General features: G+C 37.3%; 1 protein-coding gene across 2 annotated transcripts in view; it reads right to left on the minus strand.

Annotated features, from left to right (window-relative positions):
* LOC112208053 (deleted in azoospermia protein 4) overlaps positions 1 to 16,262 on the minus strand; it is a 50,212-nt gene extending 33,950 nt beyond the window's left edge. Inside the window, exons 1-8 of one of the 2 annotated variants that reach the window (XM_063805065.1) lie at positions 15,896 to 16,262; positions 9,508 to 9,654; positions 9,140 to 9,231; positions 8,528 to 8,579; positions 8,028 to 8,091; positions 7,799 to 7,938; positions 3,890 to 3,961; positions 1,511 to 1,582 (exon numbers count right to left, since the gene is read on the minus strand). In XM_063805065.1, the coding sequence (XP_063661135.1) occupies positions 1,511 to 1,582; positions 3,890 to 3,961; positions 7,799 to 7,938; positions 8,028 to 8,091; positions 8,528 to 8,579; positions 9,140 to 9,231; positions 9,508 to 9,654; positions 15,896 to 15,898 (642 nt within the window). In that variant the 5' untranslated portion in view covers positions 15,899 to 16,262. The remainder of the gene's footprint in view (positions 1 to 1,510; positions 1,583 to 3,889; positions 3,962 to 7,798; positions 7,939 to 8,027; positions 8,092 to 8,527; positions 8,580 to 9,139; positions 9,232 to 9,507; positions 9,655 to 15,895) is intronic. The other variant, XM_054677299.2, reaches the window with a different exon arrangement.
* Positions 16,263 to 16,636: the final 374 nt, after the last annotated feature.

The following is a 16,636-nucleotide window of genomic DNA, read 5'->3' on the forward strand; positions in this document are numbered from 1 at the left end:
GTAGGTGACAGAGTACGTCAAACCCTACTTTAAATATCAATGTAACCAGGATCAGAGAAATTAGATGCCAGAAGCTCAAGGGGTTTATATATATATATACAAAACCACCTCAGAAATCTATCATTCCAGAACAAGAAAATATCCAGAAGTCAGCAATTTATATGAAGAGGCATCCGGAAATCATTTCAAATAAAGGACAGCTAGATGAACTGCTAAACTTACCGCAGAATAAAGTAGGCAGACACATAAAGAGAGCTGCTTTCATTCACTTTAGGAACTGGGTATAAGGGGGAAAGCACCTCCGGTGATTTCGAGGTAATACTCTCGTTTACTCCTATTCTTATTTAAGCGTCATTAACGGCAAAGCAATTCTGTTTCTCTTCTATAAATTTTCTATTGCTGGTAAAGCCAGAGGCAGATTCTAGGCAGATACACGCTAATTCTAAAGTCAAGTGAATACTACCTTTCTGTGATTATATAGTCTATCATTATGTGGAACTGCCATTGCTTAAGCACATAAAAATCTGAGGGCAAAAAAGGCACTCTTGCTCCCATGGGAGTTCATAATTGGGTTAACAAGAAAGTAACAACAACAAAAAAATTAATATAAAGAATCACTTAAAAATATTTATAGGCATATAGGACATGGAAAAAAATCAAGAATGAACAGGAAGTCTATGTTTGGCTAATTCACTTAACGTCAAGGACAACATAATCCTTTGCTCCTCAACAGGCCCATACGTTGGCATCTTAAAAAAAAAAAAAAGAAAGTAAAAAAAAGGACACCAAAAGTATTATACGTATTCCTACACATTTTCAAAAACACGTGAGAAATACAACATTGAAGTACTTATCCGGCTGTCTCCTTTTTCATTATAATAAAAGTAACAGAAAGGAAAACTTAAGTACTTTATGTTTCTAGTCCATGACATTCTTGTTACTTTTATATTTGAAACTTCACCTTTCTCCAAATTTTCGGGAGTTGGCAATGTGGAAACCTCAAAGATACTACCTCTTTCAGTTTCTTACCATAGATTTAATTATGGGTCATAGATATACTTGTATCTATGAAAAGAGATCCAGAGAATTACTATCATCAAACAGCTAGCTAAAATGAAAATATAATTGGAATTCTGTGCTCTGAAACATGCAGCATAAATTTATTTCACTCTACCTCCCTAAGAAAATTCATGAAAATCAGTTTGGATGTTTCATTCAGCTATGTGACAGTAAAAATGAAAACTACATCCAGAAATAAAGAAGAGAACACCACATCTCAGAAATCTCTTCTACAGAAAAGTTATTGCCAAGTATATTCCTCTCAAAATACTACTTCATTACTTTGAAATAAGACAGACGTCTTCATTCTACACTAATTCTAAGTGTTTCTTTAAATTTTAGGTCCACTTCACTAGTTTAAAATGACCAACTTATTCAGGAAATTTGTATAAACAAGTTAAATGCCTCAATAATACCTGAAAGTAAATCATTTTACTCCTTCTTACATTACCTGATAATTATATACAGGCAACTGATATCCAGTGGTGACCTGAAATGGTGAACTTGGATAAGCAGGAAATGCCTGAAAAGAAAGGTTTGCAGAAAAAAAAATGAATATGGTAAGCCACTTTTTAAAATGACAAAGAAATACAATTCCCCATATAACAAAGCTATTAAAAAAGGTAAAATATCGTTTTTCTACATACAACAATGCAGAATTCCAAATGACTGACTGACTTCATGAAGAAAGAAAGATTCTATTTCAAGTGCTACACTTTGGGTGTGAAGGGGGAACAAATGACAAAAGAATTCACTACTTCACCAAAGTTTACCTTATACTGTGTACTTATTCATACCCAGAAGTTATTTCTCTCACTGGTGATAAGGCTCCATTAAGACAGATTGCAATGTAAGTTAATACATTTGCAATTTCTCTGTAAGAATATTTCTAGACTGTTTTGTATCAGACAATATTGTAGGGTAATATGTAGTTGTACAGATGTTATGGCTTTGTCTGTACTTCATTCCAAAAAACTAAGTGCAGTCTATAATCCAATACTGGACAAGAGAAAGTATAATGTCTTATATGTTTCAAGAAATTCTTATTCTTTGAAAACATACAGGTAGCAGCATACATGAATACACCCAGAATCAGTAATGCCTCACAGTAAATCACAGAAAAAAGTAGGACTTTTTTTCTAGCCATTGTTCAGAGAAGGAAAAAGAAGAGGTATACCATATACGTTTCAAGTACATGGAAAATATCAACAAATTAGAGACACTGCAGAACTATTTCACTATTATTTTGTTACTTCATTTTCCGTCAAACAAAATGTCTTTTAAGCTAACACGTCAATAAAATGAACTAAGAAGAATATAAACGTTATTTATCAACAGTAGGTGACAGAGTATGTCAAACCCTACTTTAAATATCAATGTAACCAGGATCAGAGAAATTAGATGCCAGAAGCTCATGGGGTTTACATATATATACTAAACCACATCAGAAATCTACTCGTTCCAGAACCAGGAAATATCCAGAAGTCAGCAATTTATATGAGGAGGCATCTGGAAATCATTTCAAATAAAGGACAGCTAGATGAACTGCTAAACTTACCGCAGAATAAAGTAGGCAGACACATAAGGAGAGCTGCTTTCATTCACTTTAGGAACTGGTTATAAGGGGGAAAGCAGCTCCGGTGATTTGGAGGTAATACTCTCGTTCACTCCTGTTCTTATTTAAGTGTCATTAACAGCAAAGCAATTCTGTTTCTCTTCTATAAATTTTCTATTGCTGGTAAAGCCAGAGGCAGATTCTTGGCAGATACGTGCTAATTCTAAAGTCAAGTGAATACCACTTTTCTGTGATTATATAGTCTATCATTATGTGGACCTGCCATTGCTTAAGCACATAAAAACCTGAGGGCAAAAAAGGCACTCTTGATCCGATGGGAGTTCGTAATCGGGTTCACAAGAAAGAAACAACAACAAAAAAATTAATATAAAGAATCACTCAAAAATATTTATAGGCATATAGGACATGGAAAAAAATCAAGAATGAACAGGAAGTCTATGTTTGGCTAATTCACTTAACGTCAAGAACGGAATCCCTTTGCTCCCCAATAGGCCCCTATGGTGGCACCTTTAAAAAAAAAAAAAAAGGACACCAAAACTATTAAAGTATTCCTACACATTTTCAAAAACTCATGAGAAACACAATATTGAAGTCTTTATCCGGCTGTCTCCTTTTTTATTATAATAAAAGTAACAGAAAGGAAAACTTAAGTACTTTATGTTTCTAGTCCATGACATTCTTGTTACTTTTATATCTGAAACTTCACCTTTCTCCAAATTTTCAGGAGTTGGCAATGTGGAAACCTCAAAGATACTACCTCTTTCAGTTTATTTCCATAGATATAATTATGGGTCATAGATACACTTGTATCTATGAAAAGAGATCCAGAGAATTACTATCTTCAAACAGCCAGCTAAAATGAAAATGTAATTGGGATTCTGTGCTCTGAAAAGTGCAGCATAAATTTATTTCACTCTATCTCCCTAAGAAAATTCATGAAAGTCAGTTTGGATGTTTCATTCAGCTATTTCACAGTAAAGATGAAAACTACATCCAGAAACAAAGGAGAGAACACCACATCTCAGAAATCTCTTCTACAGAAATGTTATTGCCAGCTGTATTCCTCTCAAAATACTACTTCATTACTTCTAAATAAGACAGACGTCTTCATTCTACACTAATTCTAAGTGTTTCCTTAAATTTTAGGTACACTTCACTAGTTTAAAATGACCAACTATTCAGGAAATTTGTATAAACAAGTTAAAGGCCCCAATAATACCTGAAAGCAAATCATTTTACTCCCTCTTACATTACCTGATAATTATATACAGGCAACTGATATCCAGTGGTGACCTGAAATGCTGAATCTGGATAAGTGGGATATTCCTGAAAATAAATTATACAGAAAGAATGAATTAATACGTTAAAACATTATTTTTAATTAGGAAGAATTAGTCCCAATATAACAAAAGTATTAAAAACTCTGAAATACTAATTATTTTTCTATATGCAACAATGTAGAATTGTAAGTGACTGACTGATTTATGAAGAACGTATTATTCTCGGTCAAGTGCTATGGTTGGGCCTGGAGGGGGAACAGACAAATGTCAAAAGAACTGGCTATTTCACCGGGCAGTTAACCTTACTTCTATTGTGTACTTATGCCCACCCAGAAGTTATTTCTTGCACTGGTGATAAGGCTGCATTAAGACAGAGTTCAATGTAAGTTAAATTAATACATTTGCTATTTCCCTGTAAAAATGCTTCCAGACTGATGTGTATTTGACAATATTATAAGGTAATACGTAGTTCTACAGAATTTACGGCGTTTTCTGTACTTCATGTTGAAAAACTAAATGCAGTATATAATCCAATACTGGAAAAGAGATAGTATAATGTCTCATATGTTTCAATAAATACTTATTGTTTCAACACATACAGGTAAGCAGCATGCATCAATACACCCAGATTCAGTAATGGCTCACAGTAAATGATAGAAGTAGGGCGTTTATTCCAGCCATTGTTCAGAGAAGGAAAAAGAAGATGAGGTATACCATACATGTTTCAAGTACAGGGAAAATGTCAACAAATGAGAAACACTGAATATAACTACTTCACTACTATTCTGTTATTTTATTTTCCATCAAAGAAAATGTCTTTTAAACTAAGATATAAATAAAATGAACTAAGAAGAAAATAAACGTTATTTACCACCAGTAAGTGACAGAATATGTCAAATCTACTTTAAATAGCAAACTAACAAGGATCAGAGACATTACATGCCAGAAACTGACGGGATTTACAGATACCTAAAACATATCAGAAATCTACCCATTCCAGAACCAGAATATATCTGGAAGTCAGCAATTTAATATGCAGAGGCATCTGGAAATCATTTCAAATAAAGAATACCTGGATTAACTGCTAAACTTAGAGAAGAATAAAGCAGGCAGACACATGAGGAGAACTGCTTTTAAATATTTTAGTTATATGGGGGAAAGCAGCTCAGGTGTTATAGAGGTAATACTCTTTTTAATCCTATTCTTATTTAAGAGTAATTAACAGCAAAACATTTCTGTTTCTCTTTATGAAATTTTTTACGGTTGGTACATCCAGATGCAGATTCTCATCAGATACATGCTATTCTAAAGCCAAATTAATACTACCTTTCTTAGATAAAGCCACATTAGGACTACCTTTCTTAGATTAAATAATCTATCCAAAAGAAACTGAACACTTGTCATTATTTGGAGAAGCCATTGCTTAAGCATACTAAAACCTGAGAGAGAAAAAGGCACTGTTGCTCCCATGGGAGATTATAATTGGGTTAAAAAGAAACTAACAAAACGTTAACACATCAATATAAAGAATCATTAAAAATATTTATAGGCATATGTGCCACACAAAAAAATCAAGAAAGAAGAGCAAGTATATGCTTCACTAATTCGCTTAACCAGAGGAACAACATAACTCCTTTGCGCCCCAACGGGCCAGTGCAGTGGAATCTTAAATTAAAAAAAAAAAGTAACCAAAATTATTTAAATACTCCTACACATTTTCAAAAACACATGAGTTACATAATATTGGAGTATTTATCATGATGGCTCCTTTGTTATAATAAAAGAAACAGAATAGAAAAAAGAAGTACTTTAGGTTTCTAATCCCCAAAGTTCTTGTTGTTACTTCTACACAGAAAACCTCACCTTTTTCCCAATTTTATGGAAATAGAATTGTGGAACCCTCAAAGATATTAATTCTTTGAATTTGTTACCACAGATACAATTATGGGTCACAGATAATAGTTGTACCGTTGAAAAGAGACCCAGAGAACTGCTATCATGAAGCAGCAAGCTAAAATAAAAATACAATTGGAATTCTGTGCTCTAAGAATTCGGTAAAGCTTTTATTTCACTCTGTATCTCTACAAGATTCATGAAAGTCAGTCTGGATGTTTCAGCTCTTTGACAGCAAAGATAACAAAATACATGCTGAAACAAAGAAGGGAACACCAAATCTCAGAAACTGTTCTGCAGAAAAGTTATTGCTAAGTACCCTCCTGTCAAAATCTTATTTCATCACTTCTAAATAAAACAGAGGTCCTCATTACACTAATTCTAAGTGATTTCTTAAATTTTAGGTACAGTTCACTAGTTTAAAACGACAACCTATTCAAGCAATTTGTATAAGCAAGTTGAAGGCCTCAATAGTAGCTGAAAGTAAATCATTTTACTCCCTCTTCAATCACCTGATAATTATACACAGGCAACTGATACCCAGTGATGACCTGACCTGGTGAGTTTGGATAAGGAGAATAAGCCGAGAATAAAGTTTACAGAAAGAATGGATTAATACGGTAAAATGTGTTTGTTTGTTTTTTTTAACTAGAAAGCAATATCATTCCCAAAATAACAAAAATACGAAAAACCTTGAAATGGTAATTATTTTTCTACATACAGAAATACAGATTTCTAAATGAATGACTGACACGAAGAAACAAATATTCTCTGTCAAGTGCTACCCTTTGGGCGGGGAGGGGGAAGAGACAAATGACAAAACAAGTGACTGTTGCACCGGCCAAAGTCCACCATATTTATACTGTGTACTTATGCCCACCCAGAAGTTATTTCTTACGCTGGTGATAAGGCTCTATTAAGATAGATTTCAACGTAAGTTAAAATAATACATTTGCTCTTTCTCTGCCAAAATACTTCTAGACTGTTTGCTATCTGACGATATTATAGGGTAATACTGTAGTTCTTCGACAGATGTTACGGCTCTCTCTGTACTTCATTTCCACAAATTAAGGGCAGTAAATAAGCCACAGCTGGAAAAGAGACAGTATAATGTCTTCTACTTTTCAATAAATACTTACTGATTAAAAACATACAGGTAGCATCATTCATCAATACACCCACATTCAGTAATGGCTCACAGTAAATGCTACAAACAAGTAGGGCTTTTCTTCTAGCCATTGCTCAGAGAAGGAAAAAGAAGAAGAGGTGGACCCTACACGTTTCAAGTACACGGAAAATGTCAACAAATGAGAGACACTGAAGAACTAATTCACTACTCTTTGGTTACTTTATTTTCCATCGAAGAAAATCTCTTTTAAACTAACACATAAATAAAATGAACGAAGAACAAACTAAACGTTATTTATCACCAGTAAGTGACAAGAGTATGTCAAATCCTACTTTAAATATCAAAGCAACCAGCATCAGAGAAATTACATGCCAGAAACTCACGGGATTTCTAGATAGAGCAAAAGAGATCAGAAATCTACCCATCCCAGAACCAGAATGTACCCAGAAGTCAAGCAATTTATATGAGGAGGCATCTGGAAATCATTGCAAGTAAAGAATAGCTAGGTTAACTGCTAACCTTAGAGAACAATAAACTAGGCAGACACATAAGGAGGGCTGCTTCCAAATACTTTAGGAACTAGTTATATGAGGTGAAAGAGGCAGAGATAGGAAGAGATTTGTTCATGTGTCTACAGAGGTCATTTCTAAGAGAAAGCTTCGCCAAGTATACAGAAGATTCTTAGCTCAAATGACGAACACGAAGAATAAGAAATTTCTAACAAAAGTAACAGATTTCCCGTTACTCACACTGTTCAAACAGGGATTCTATTGCCACTTACTATGGAAAGTGTAGATACAATTCCACAGAGGGAAGGATGACTACAATAAACAAGAGAACAGGAACATAAGCAGTTCTTACCTGAACGTGCTGAGTTATAGGACTCGGCGTGATGTGGGGCTGCAGGTAGGTTTCAGTGTTTGGATTCCGCCGGACGTTCTGAAACTGTGGTGGAGGAGGAGGATTAACTACCAAAGGACGTGGCTGCACATGACGAGCACCTTTTTAAAAAGCAAGAAGAAAAAAGCCTATTTTTAGTTATTTGAAAAGCTACACGGGTCAAAAAAGAACAATTTCGTTTCCTACTCACATAACTTTTGTTTCCTGATTGCAGGGCCCAGCTTCAGCTTTTTACCATGGAAATGTATCTGTGACTGAAAATAGAACCGTTAACAAAACTAGAATCAATTTTCAAGTGTTAGCTTCCAAGACTTGGGTAAACACCTGAAGTCTTCTAAAGTACCTAGCATCATAGAAGATCGGGGACAACCACGCACCAAATTAAAATTTGTCATCACGAAGCTACCTTACTTACCCTTACTACTCTAATCAGTGTCAAGAGGCATCAAGTGAAAGTTGATCAAAAACTTTCCATCACCCTGTCTCCAACCCTTCCTGTCTGTAGTTCATGAAACTAGGTGTCCAGTCAAAAATAAGCAGGATCAAACAAGCTATGTGAGGTTACTCTGAGTTTGGATTTTGAACAGGAAGTCTGTCTTTCCCCAAATTTTACACAAGTCCGAGTATATCACTGACACTAAACGTTGTAGCAATAAGATAAATAAGAGATTTTTCTATTAGATTACTTACTCCTACTATCTTCTGGACATCCACGTCATTAACAAACGAAACAAATCCATAGCTATAAAGGCAGACAAATGAAGCATAAAATCACCATCATACAGCACGTGGTTCAGAAGTTCTACTCTTCTATATACAGAAGTGATCATGACAAAAGACGAATAGTATACCATGATAAGTATTTGCTAAGATGTACATGACAGATCCTCTACAAATACCACTTTTTCTTAAGCAGAACTATGTCAAAATGTGCTAGGATTAGGGCAGTGTGAAAACTTTATTGACTAACAAAGAATTCATATCTGTGAACCTGAATTTAGCTTACTGTCTAAGACAAGGTGGTTAAAATTTAAGATGCTGTGCAGTGTATGAAGAAAACAATTATTTGAGAAGACTGATTAACTCATCTGTATGAAATAGAAACTGGAGACATTTAAAAACAAACATTAGAAAAATGGTCAAATAGAAGAACTGGTAATAGCCTTTTATCCCCTATGTGAAAGAAATTAACACTGCAGAATATTTCATTTATACAAGGGTCAGAATATCAGTTTTGAAGTCTTGTCTGATACTTATAGAATAGGTGACTGGAGTTCACATATTTTTGATAAGATTACTCACCCTTTGGACACACCAGTTCGATTCCTGATTCTCTTCACTTCTTTCACTGAACCGTATCTACCAAAGAAGCTTCTAATCTCAGTTTCATCCGTCTATGGAAAAGAATTGAACGTCAGAGTAAAAATTCAGCATTCAAAAATTTCAACTTTACTACAATTTTACTACCATGAGGTGGAAATTTCTCCCCCATTTATCCCCGAATGACCAGCAGCCCTTTGTCAAAGATATTTTTAGTACCTATGGGTCAAACCTAAAAGCAATTCTAAACCTCCAGGAAGTACAAAAAAAAACATTTAAGTTTGTAACAGGGCCCAAATCCCATTGTTCATGATGTATTTTAAGGTAAAAATGAGGTACGAATACAATACCCTATCATCAATTCCACCAACAAAAACAGTGTTTGGCACGATTTTGCCTTCTGGTAACACCCAGCCTTGGCTAGCTGCAGCTGATGAAGACTGGGTGCTGGCCTCTCTGGAGATGGTTGAGTTTGGAGTCTCAGGATTGGCAGCAGACTGTAATTTGGAAAGCAGACATCATAATTACGTATGCAGGCAAAACCCATACATAATGTGAAATACCATTTTTGTATTTTAAGTATATTTTATATAAATTACTTTCATTGTAAATTAGTCACCAGTGCAGCTCAGTTCAGGCTCAGGATTTAAACTTATCAGAGTACATCAGCATGGAATTTTAACCGAAGGATACAGTACTTTCTTAAACCTAGTGCCGCTCATCACCGAGTCTTGTATAATGCTGTGGAAGAATACCCATTTAGTATTTGTGAAAGTACTGTGTGAAGTAGTTAAAAAAGACACCCAAAACTAGAGAGTTTAGATTTGTAAAAATTAAAGTTATTAAAATCATCCTGTTCTATATTCATAAACAACTTTTCACTTTACTGAGTAGACTAAAGATAAATCTTAAAAAAAAAAAAAAAAAAAAAAAAAAAAGCCCCACCAAAAAGAAAATAAGCCTCAACGTTTTAAACCAATTTGTTGCAATCCTCTTCCCTAACGCTAGGGTGTTCAAAGCATCTTTTGAAATAACATTTTACTTCCTGAGTAACACGGAATCAGTCTGACTGATAATTCTGATTTTCACAGTGGGCTGATAGATATAAATGATACCATCTTTATTTTCAGATAAAAAAACAAAGACATATAACTCACTAATTTTCTAGATTCTGATCAGAACTGTCTTTATTCTTTCCACAGCAGACTCTAAGGTTAATGTAAAATTTTCTGAAGTAGTATTCATAAGTAATACATACGTTGGAGAAACAATAGAGCATAGTGAAACAAAAATTAATTCAGTCAGGAGATCTAGGTTTATGTCCCTTACAGGTAAGTGGTTATAAGCCACCTACTTGCCAGCTACGTATCTGTGGGCAAAGTGCTTTGAGAATGACATGAGATCACATCTGTGAATTCATTTTGTACGTATAAAGTGGTACAAGTGGTGTGCCAATGTAACTTAGTGTCCTGTTATTTGAATTTATTTTCAGCCGATTTGTTTTCAAGTTTCTTTTTTGGCTTCACTATTTAGCTGACTTATTTTGAGAAAATTTTAATTAAGAACTAACTGACACATCAGGAAACTATGACACATCATTAATTTAAAAATCATTGGTGAAGTGCTGTTGACTTCACAAATGTCAGTACAAAATGCTGCAAAAGAGAAAGCTATTACACATATACCTGTCTGAAAGAAAACAAAAGACAAAAGAAACTGTGTTATCTTTTTGAACACAGTAATGTTACAGAAGTTAATAAGAAAGGAGGGTTCCTGCTTTGTTAATTAGAGCCTAGAAGTTACTGATTCTACACAGCTTTACTAGATATGAAATCTAAATTGTCAAATCAACTAAAGCCGAGGTTACTGCATTTCTCTATTCTTTCGTGCTTGTACTTGCTATTTTGGGTTTGTAACTAAGTCCTAATTCTTTCCTTTAACAGCGTTATTTCATGACAATGATGTGAAAGAAAAATTTTAAACACTATTTTTAAAGTTTTCCCTTTCAAAAATGTCTCACATTACTGTTTTTTCCAAATGACATTAAGCTGCACTACCTTGAACTACTGGGAACCTGATTAGATCTCCCTTCCCTATAGACAATTTACCAATTCCTTCTCCGTTCATTCAGAAATCCCAAACAGAATAAAACAAAACAAAACAAATTCTGAAATTCTTGTAGTTTCTTTTTCTCCTTTCCAATTCCCCCTTGATTTGTGGATGAACTTTGGGTATGTGTTTCCTTGATAAACAAGCTATATGACAGTATTGTCTCGGCACCATAGTGTTTGGATGTATTCTAATTTAGAAATGTAACATCTGGCAGAAAACTGTGTCAGACTATGAGAGGTTATGGAAATGCACTGATTCTCAACTGGGCAAGATTTTTGAGCCCCAGGGGCATTTAGCGACGTTTAGAGATTGGCTGTCACAACTGAGATGTATTCCTGGAATCTGATGGGCCGAAGGCCAGGCACACTACTGCGCATCCTACAGTGTAAAGACAGCCTCCTACAACAAGGAAGTATTTGGTGCGCAATTTGAAAAGGGTCTGGTTAAGAAACCTTGTCACCGTGCCACAAGAATTGAAGAGGAAAATTCTTCTTTGGGAAGAACCTGATTTCCATCGCTCACTAAAGTGAATCTTTTCATGACCTCGGTTTCAGCTTCCTTGCTTGAAAACGAATGGCCGGAAAAGACCTCGGGTGTCTCTTCTGATTCTCATACTCATTTGGATACTCGAAATAACCGTAGTTTGGTAAAGAAGAAAAAAGGCATTTGATATGATTAAGAAGTCTGACTTTAGCTTGGATCTTACAAACCGGCTGCCTGCTTAACTGGAATCGTACATATAAAATTCACTGAATCTCTTTAATAGCGTCATAATACTTTAAATTAAGGAAGTAATGATCATGTCCTAGTCCTCAGCCAGCAGGTGGCGCTCAAAGCTAACAAGGTAAGCAATGTACTTCGTTTTCTGCAATGTACTTCACTTTTACCATGGCTCGAGTAGCAGGGATTGTTCAATTCCGACTGTGTACTTATATATAATTATATAACGTATATATAAAAATCCACAATCAACAGACAATCTTTGGTTAGTTTTAAACTACGGCCAAAAATATAAATGAATGCTTCGGATAAGCAAACGTTTAATTTTAAAGAAAGTACCATCGTAACCGTCAATGGCATCCTGAAAACAAACTGCATTAAAGAAGCAATTTTCTTAACCGTATCTTCAAGTGAGTTGTTGAATTTTCAAATGAGAAATGTTGCAATAGTAAACAGGGGTGAGCTTCAAGACCGTCATAATCACAACTCTCATTGCTATTTCTAGCAAACATATTCCTTGTTATATGCGGACAATCAAGTGACAAAGACAGCTAAAAGCTGGAAAAAATTATCATTAAACTCCTGCCATGTCAGCTCCTCTGCCAGTATTATCTAATGCAATTACTATGTGAACATGTAAGTAAATTGTTATTTACATAAACTGGCCAGGAAAAAGCCTATCATTTGTAGTCATCGAAGTTACATTCACAGCGATAGGAAGAGGAGCAAATAAAGGGAGTGATAAAATTAAGAAAATATGACGTGAAAATCAGAAGTTAATCCAAGAACAGAGTCCCGGGGAGTGGTGGGTGGCAAGGATGAAATTCAAGCAATACACAATCGTTGCAAAACTAAGCAAGAAAAAGCAAAAATATATGAGACCTGAAAAATGGGTTGTGGCCCGTGGTTATAAAAGAATGTTATGCACAAACTCTATAGGAATAAATTTTGAAATCAACGACATGGTCAACTTGTACAGAAATTTTAATTCTTCCCAAACAATCTTGAAAAAGAACACCCAATGGTATTTGGCTTAGTTTCCCTGGGAGTTTTTTCAACTTGTAAAGAAACAGGTAACTTGGGTGTATGTGGTGTGTCACAGAGAGGTGCACACAGACGCCAGAAACCTGAAGTAAAGATAGAAGAAGAGATTAAGAAATTTAAACTCTTTTCTTCAGTTTTCAAAGAGGAAAAAAGTACTTCTCAATGCATTTTACAAAGGTTAACAGCACATAAGCAACAAAGCCTCATCAAGATGGTCCAACCCTCTCCTCAACACAAATGCAAAATTCCAGTAGGAAAGAATATAGTTTATATTGGCAATGCAAGAATACTGCATTCGCAGGATACGTTACTTTAATTCATCATTGAAAAAGTATTTAATAAAATACAGCATTCATTTTTAAATTTTTTAAAAACCTAAGTAAAATAGAAATAGAGGATTCTTATTTTCTATCAATCTAATTCTACCCTACCATGAAGCTTACAGTGAAATACTAGAGCCATCTCCACTGAAAATAGGAATAAGGTAAGGGCACCATGGCACCTCATCATTACTACTATATATATTTTCCCACTATGTATGACAAGTGCGAATATTAATACAGAGTTTTTATGAGTCAGTAAGAAAAATAAAATTAAAAAAGGAAATCTAAAAAGCGAATGATCAATGCTCAACTTGACTGATGATTCAAAAAAGTGCACATCAACATAGTGTAATATTATCCAGCTATTAGGCTGACGATGTACAAAATCCTAATACCGTTCATTAGAAAGGGTGTGGAACAGAGATCACTCTACACACCATCAGTGGGAAAATACTGATACATGCTTTACCAAGAGCACCTTGGAAAAGGTGTATCATAATTTGACAGGGGGATACTCACCACTATACTAATGAGGAGCATAATTTAAAATTGTTATGAAAGGGCAAAGCACTTCCACCCAGCAATGCCACTTACAGCAATTCATCTCAAGGAATTAATAATTAAGTACAAGTGTGCCAAGATATTTACACAAGGACATTCATGGCATTTTAAAAATTTTGTTTTGAGACTGAGTCTCCCTTTGTTGCCTAGGCTGGATTGCAGTGACACCATCTCAGCTCACTGCAACCTGCTTCCCAGGTTCAAATGATTCTCCTGCCTCAGCCTCCCGAGTAGCTGGGATTACAAGTGCACGCCACCACGCCTGGCTAATTTTTCGTATTTTTAGTAGAGATGGGGTTTCACCATGTTAATCGGGCTGCTCTCGAAATCCTGACCTCAAGTGATCCGCCCGCCTCAGTCTCCCAAAGTGTTGGGATTACAGGCGTGAGCCACCGCGCCCAGCCCATGATAGTTTTAATACTGAAAAAGTATTCATCATAAGGGAATTCAGTAAAACAACAGTACAATTTTTAACATGATATACTGAAAATTAAAGTTATCTTCAGAATAATACCCACATTAATTGAAAGCTGCCAGTTGTAAAATAGTATTAAGCAGCACTATGTAACTTTTGTAAAAGCTGGCCTATCTATATGCAATTGCAATACATGCATAAAAATAAGCTGGAAAGGCATTCATGTATCAAAATTTAACTGTGGTTTTATGTGTTGGTATTAAGATGGACTGCTATTTTCTTACTGTGATTGTTTTCAAATGAGTAAATATACTACTTTTATAATCAGGAAAAAAACCTAATGAAACTATAAGCATTTCTTCCCTCTACCTCTAAAAATGAAAAGTATTATTGTAAATAATTATAACTCATAACTCAAGGTGATTTTTTCATTAGCATGGGTAACATGTTGCACACTTATTACACATTATAGTTGCTTATATATTATTTTAATGTTTATACATGGTAATATAAACCGTGTATAAAACTCCTTTTATTTCTAAAAACGAAAAGACAAAATTATCAATGCAGATACGCACACAGCATGTAACACGCGTGTTTGTGACTCCGTGTTTGGTCAGCGTATTCAGAGCCACATCTGTGATGGTGCTCAACGAACGCTGGGGATTTACCAAACTCACAGAAATGCACACCCAACATTATCTACCAATTGGACATTTAGTCAAAGTTTCCTGGTTTATCTACGGGGGAAAGATTGTGCCTGGAGTTTAAAAATTCTAAAATTCTCAATGGTAGCTGCCGAAGCCAACCTCTTGCCACAAAGATGGCGTCGAGTGAGCTTTTGTGCCTGTCGCCGCCGCAGTAGGGAGCCGCCATCAGCCAGCCGCCATCAGCCAAGCCCCCAGCAGGGGCTAGCCGCGAAAGGATCAGAGGCACTTCCCACCCAGCCCCCTCAGCTAGTGGGCCGCGCCTTCAGGCCGCCCCACCCGCCACACTCAGGCCCCCACAAACCCCACCAACCCACCCCACCCAGTAGTACAAGGACCAGGAGGGAACCACTTCCTGAAGAAGTTCCGGCCCTCCCAATCCAAGGAGGCAAGTCTCTCAGCAGGCTCGCCGCCATCTTGCGGAGCCACCAGGAGAGCGTCAGAAGTGAAGTTGGCGGGGTGGGGGCGCGTGGGAGTGGGGGAAGGGGGAAAGGGCGCCTAGGAGTGGGGGTGGGGACGCGTGGGGGTGGGGAACCCGCACCCCAAACCGCTGCCAGGAGAGACCCCGGGGCAGGAAATGGGTTCCGCAAGGAGGCCGTGGCCCTTGTAAGTGAACTGTGAGGCAGGGCGTCCTGGGGACCCACGCCATGCTTGCTGTCCCGCCACTTCTGTGCCTGCCTCTCTGTATAGGCCGCGCTGCTGCCAGGCCGCCTCACCCCACCCTGTGGGCCACGGCTCCTAATGCGTTCAGGGGGGTGGCCCCGAAACAGGAAAACCGAGGATAAGGCGGAGCCTGGTTTCACCCACCGGTGAAGACCCCACAGGCCTTGCCCCTCAGGTCTTTCCTTCAACTCACCATGATGGTGGCAGGCAGCAGCTCCCGACAGGCTCAAGGAGGAACAGAGGCAGTGTTTCACCCACCACTTCTGGGTCTGCTGGTGAAGTCCGCTGGAACACGCTGTGGGGCTTCGAGTGGTCAAAGGAGCCAAAGGCGAAGGTGTAAGGAAAACCAAGGGCGGGCGAACCCTCAGAGGTAGAACCGCCAGACTGAGGAGCGCAGGCAGACTGAGGCATGGACTGCGGGGCTCTGGGAGGTGGCTCCTGTGCCGGGTATCGGGGCGCGTGGTATCGGCCTGAGCCAATGGGTGGCAGCACACCCGCCCCCTGGAGGGCGGAGGCCTGCGGGGGATGACGGCGTCCCCCACGCTGTGGGTGCGTAGAGTACGCAGGGTATGCCGTGCGTGTGTGCTGGCCAGTGCCTGGGTTCCAGGCGGGCACCGCCTCCAAAACACCCTTGAAATAAGTATGCATACTGAAATATATGGTATAGTTTTAAAAAATGATAATGTGTCTGGGCTGTAGTTTCAAAATGGCTTCCGGAATGCACAGGTTTAGCACAATCACTGTTAGCGTCACACCCACCCCAAAATCTTTTAAAGTACCTGCAGAAATAAATAGTAGCAAGTCTGTGGAAAACGGAGGGAGACATCAACAGGCCAGAAACTTGGACTCCTTTCTGTCAAGTTTGAGATATAAGGGGTTGGATGGGAGGAAACGCCAGTTTTGACATTCAGGATGTTCCTTCTTTCAAGAGATA

This window comes from Pan troglodytes, chromosome Y (genome assembly GCF_028858775.2).
Source record: "Pan troglodytes isolate AG18354 chromosome Y, NHGRI_mPanTro3-v2.0_pri, whole genome shotgun sequence".
NCBI classification, from domain to species: domain Eukaryota; kingdom Metazoa; phylum Chordata; class Mammalia; order Primates; family Hominidae; genus Pan; species Pan troglodytes.